We start from the raw sequence: 5438 nt of genomic DNA, 5'->3' as shown, positions 1-5438 counted from the left end.
CAAAAAAAATATTTAATGAAATCTACACACTATAATATTGAATCTAAGACTTAATAATTATGATTCCAGAATCATAAATTTTCCCTAATTTCGATTAAAGTTCTCATTTAGACAAAAAAAAAAAGAGAAAAAGGAAATTGAGGACTATCAAATTATAACTTCAATTTCAAAGCTTCTCTTTACCAGGGTGATATAATTTTAGTAAACTATTTTTGGTTTGTCTCTTAATTAATTTGAGTTGCATATAATTTTATGATAGATATCCTTTTAGTATATATGTTAATTTTATAGTGATTTTCAACTTTGAACCACTGCCTCAGCAACAGCACAAATTAATCCAGATATATTAGAAGTGGATGAATTTTGGAGTTTGTTAGTTCAAAAATATATGTTCATGTCTCCTTAGCTATATCTATTTAAGTACATCTCTTTATTAATTACTATATATTTATTTAACTTTGTCGTCCTCATGTATGAGAACCCAACAACTAGAGTTTTAAGACTCCGTCCTGAAATGTTTAAGTTCAAATCTTGATATGAACAAGATAAAATTTATGGAATGAGAAAGAACTAGCTTCTTATTTATTTATTTATTTATTTCTTGTGGTTCTTTTTTTTTATTTTGAGTGGAGGGAATTCGTTTGTATATACAATTTCATAATTGTGACAGTGATTGTTCAATAGCTTTAAAAGTTTAAAACAAAATATTCAAATAAGATTTTTTTTATTGAAATTAAAAAAAATTAAAGCTTCGAATAATTAAATTCATATTTTTTATTTAACATATTTAAATATTTATTATGAAATACTAAAAATATTTAACTATTATAATCATTTTATATTTTTTAAATGATTAATATAAAATCAACAATCAAAAATTTTAATTTAAATAAATTAACTATCACATAAAATAAAAATAATATAATAATATAATATAAACTCTAAATAAAAAATAAAAAAGTATGCAAAGATTGAAATAATAATACCTAATTATTGAATGTTTATTGCAAATCGTAAATGAAGCTCACAGTTTTATGAAGATAATAACTAACAAATTTCTTGTGTATAATTTGGAGGAAATATGAAATTAAAAGAAAGAAAGAGCAAATAACAGAAGAAAAATTTAAAAATAGATATTATAAATTAAAAAAATTAAAAAGTAATAAAAACTTTATATTTATTAGATACATAATTAAAAAAGTAAAAACATATATCATTTTATTAATTATTTTTTACTTTTACATATTTTTAATAGAAAATGAGATAATTAGTTCAAAATTAATAAGCCTGTGAAAGTAAGAGAAAATAAATATTTATTAATATAATAGAGTAGATAAATATTTTACTAATTATTTTAATTTTTATATATTTTTAATATAATTATGTTATCATTATTATAAAAATATGTCATCTTTTTAAATTTGAAACCTAAAGTTCTATCTTGAATTGTGATCTTTATATGGTCCATCAACAATATATCAGCAATAAGTCATATTGACTTCTTTTTTCTTTAAAAAAAATGTCAAATCATTGGATTGATCACTGAATGATATCATCAAAGTCTGATCCAATGTTCATAAAAGTTTTTTTTTTTAAGCTAATGTTCATAAAAGTTATCCAGCAAAAGGATTTATTTGTTTTGCATTTGTTCTTTTTTCAACATTATTTTAAATAATTTTTAAACTTGAAACACTCCATTCTTATATACTAACTATCTACTTTAATATATCTATGTAAAAACATAAATTCAAACTTGTAATTTATTTCATAACAATATTTGGCTTAAAACACAGTAACGTATCTTTTTTTTTTTAACTTTAGTAACATATCTTTTACAATAAAATAAATAGGCATCAACTTTCAAGAACATATTTTGTTATAAAACTAAAAAAATTGTAACAACTTTTAGATCAAGTATCCTATTCAAAGTCTGCACCACTTAATATAAAGTCAAGTTTGCGAGTAAAGTCTGCACCACTTAATATAAACCATTATTATGAAATATTGAAGGGGAGAAAAAATGGTCAAAAGACTTATTTAGTTTTATATTTTTAATTTTATTCAATTTAGTCTTTATACTTAAAATCGAAGCAATTTAATCTTTCAATTTTAAAAATTATGTCAATTTAGTTCTTCTTCTTAACAACATTCAATTTTGTTATTAAAAGATACCGTCATTACTAACGTATCACATTTTGATAATGTGGCATTGAGATGATGAAGTGACATGTCATGCGGCATTGAATGATGACATGGCACTATCACATGACACTATATGGTGACATGATAGTGATATGCTGACATATTAATGCGATGTGACAAATCAAAAAAATTTTCAAAAAAAAAATTATCACGTTATAGGAATTAAATTGAACAAAAATATATAATACATGGACTAAATTAAATAAAATTGAGATGTTGAGGGACTAAATTAAAAAAATATTTAAAAAATATAAATATTTAAATAGATTATTAATAAGCTAAATATTTAATGGTAAAAAATTTATAATGTTAAAAAATATATATAAATATTTTTTTACTTGATTATTTGATTCTAAAATATGCAAATTAATTTATCTTTTTATAAAAATTAAGTTTGAATTCTCCTGCTATAAAAAAATTTGAAAAGCTTTTAGATCTGAAGTCAAATTTAGATAAATAACTTGTATTACGTTAAAATAAAATAATATAAAATAATTAAATAATTTTTTTCTTCAATTTATAATAATATAAAAATTTAAAATTTATTTAACTTAGTTTTTAACTTGAGTTAAATTCAAATTAGTCAAATATGTTGATTTAGTTTTTTCTTTTAAAAAAAATAAAGAACAGAGATATGGAGTTAGTAATGATTATAAAAATAACTTTGTGTTCTAACTTGCTTAATTTGCACATAATAAACCTCTTATTACAACTATAGAATTTAAGCTCCATCCTTTGAATTATTTATTTATTTATTTATTTATATTTTTATTTTATTTGATATTTCAAGTTATATTTTTTAAATTAAAATTTTTTAGATTAAAGACTACATCAATAGTTGATAAAGTTAAATATAATTGTAAATATTTGTACTTTTTTATTTTATTAATAAATTTTTTATAGATTCAAATTCATAATTTAAATTTAAATTTAGTAGAATTTGATTGTGATATTTGAATTTAACTAAAATTTTTTTATAAAAAAATTTTGAGTAAATTCAAATAAAAGGTAAATTAGGTAAGAGTTGAATAATTTCAAAAGAATGTATATTTGTAAATTGTAAAAGTTGTAATTAAATTAACATATTTAGTCATTTTATATTATTTTATTTTAATATAATGTAAGTTATTCATCTAATTTTGACTTAAGGTATAAATTTTTTTAAAATTTTTTTTATAGAAAGAGAATTAAAACTTAATTTTTGTAAAAAAATAAATTAATTTACATATTCTAGAATCCAAGAATCAAGTAAGAAAATATTTATATATATTTTTTAACACCATAAATTTTTTTAATTAAATATTGAACTTATTAATAAGTATATTAATAATTCATTTAAAGATTTATATTTTTTAAATAATTTTTTATAATTTAATCCATTAACATCTCAATTTTATTTAATTTAGTCCCTATATCATATATTTTTATTCAATTTAACTTGTATGACATGATAGAGTTTATTTTTTTTAAAAAAAAATTTTTGATCTGTCTCGTGACATTGACATGTTAATATTATCACATCATCATATAATGTCATATGATATTACCACGTTATAACTTAATGCCACATGACATGCCACATCATCATTTCAATATCACATCATTAAGATGTGATATGTTAACGATGATTTCATTATTGATATTATCTTTTAATCATAAAATTAAATACTATTAGGAAAAATAATTAAATTAAAATAATTTTTAAAATTAATAAATTAAATTATTTTAATTATAAATATAAAAATTAAATAAAATAAAATTTAAAAATATAAAAAGTGAATAAATCTTTTGATTGAGAAAAAAATCTATAATATATTTAAAAAGAACATGAGGCTTTCTCATCAAATCACGTGAAGGGCAAAGGCAAAAAGAGAAAAAGGACAAAAAAAGAAAAGTGGAAAGAGAAAGAAAAAAGCAAGTAGAACGAGACTCGTGTGCAACGCATAGGCCATAGGCTAGTGATAAATAACATAACTAAATGCACAACAAACAAAGACCAGAAGTTTCCTGGCATGTTCGCGACAAGAGAAATAAAGAATGACTAGACCTAATTTATAGAACAACAAAAAAAATAAATGATAATAAATTGACCAATCACACAATAAAGAAGGACTTCTCCCAAATAAACTAGCAACAAGGTTCTTACAATATCGACCTTATCTAGTAGACCGTCACCGTTTCTCAACCTTTTGCATTATCTCTCTAAAATACACAGATCTAGAAATCGGTCCTCGCTGTTCCAGAGAAAAGGAGAAAGAAAAGATGGTAAATCGGTGTCTACGGTTGATTTATCTGGTAGCTGCTATCATCTTACTTGTTGCAATATTATTATCAAGGGATAATAAAGAGTTCAGCTTCTACAAACTCAGCTTCCGATGGCCACCTTCTGCATGTAACCAGGGCAGTCTAAAGTGTTTACCGGATACCCTTGGCTATTTTACCATCCATGGTTTATGGCCAATGTATGAGGATGACAAGCAAGTGCCACCATATGATCCCAAAAAGAACAAGTGCACCGATGTCACTCCTACAGACCCCAAAGATCTTTTGGTAAGCAAATTATTGTTCTTGTATATTTATTTTGCTTAAAACTAATTAGGGTAATTAAATAATGCAAGCAACCCTCTTTAATTCCAAAAAAAGAAAAATCCCAACATACCCTTTTCTTCTAAATTCGAACTTGAAACCTTACACTAGAGATTTAATCACCGCATCATAAATTAGTGTCTGATAATGTAAGAGTCATTATCCAAAACATCTTCTTTTTAACTTCTAGCCTATTTATTTGTGCTTTCTAACTATATATTTTTTCTTCAATTTACAGCCACTATTAAAGTCCATTGAAACGACTTTGCAAAAATATTGGCCAAACTATAAGAACTATGCAAATATAAACATGTGTGCAGAGAGTTGGAAACACGAATGGAAGGGACACGGAATTTGTTCAGATTATCCGGCCGACGAGCCTTTGGAATACTTCAGCGCTACCTTATCACTTGCCCAAAATTATAATTATGATCCATTAAAAGGCACACAGGTTGTACCTCGAGAAGAGCCTTATCCAGCGAGAGAGATTGTGAATGCTGTCAAAGAAAAAGTTAAAGCAACTCCCCAAATTCAATGCAACAAAAAGGACGGAACCCTCCAATTGCTGGAAATTCGTGTATGTTTTGGTAAGGCAAAGCCTCTTACACCCATCGACTGCCCACACACATTTGACCCACAAGGCGTCTGTC

The 5438-nt window shown here is 23.6% G+C and overlaps 1 protein-coding gene across 1 annotated transcript in view; it reads left to right on the top strand.

Annotated features, from left to right (window-relative positions):
- Positions 1-4320: 4320 nt before the first annotated feature.
- LOC110423433 (extracellular ribonuclease LE-like) overlaps positions 4321-5438 on the top strand; it is a 1871-nt gene continuing 753 nt past the window's right edge. The window contains exons 1-2 of the mRNA XM_021437649.2: positions 4321-4752; positions 5027-5435. Coding sequence (XP_021293324.1) covers positions 4465-4752; positions 5027-5435 — 697 coding nt within the window. The 5' untranslated portion in view covers positions 4321-4464. The remainder of the gene's footprint in view (positions 4753-5026; positions 5436-5438) is intronic.

Source organism: Theobroma umbraticum, unplaced genomic scaffold, assembly GCF_002168275.2.
Source record: "Theobroma umbraticum cultivar Fairchild unplaced genomic scaffold, ASM216827v3 scaffold_20.0, whole genome shotgun sequence".
In the NCBI taxonomy this organism is placed as follows: domain Eukaryota; kingdom Viridiplantae; phylum Streptophyta; class Magnoliopsida; order Malvales; family Malvaceae; genus Theobroma; species Theobroma umbraticum.
The sequence above is the reverse complement of the archived record's forward strand: the minus strand, read 5'-3'. Positions and strand labels throughout refer to the sequence as shown.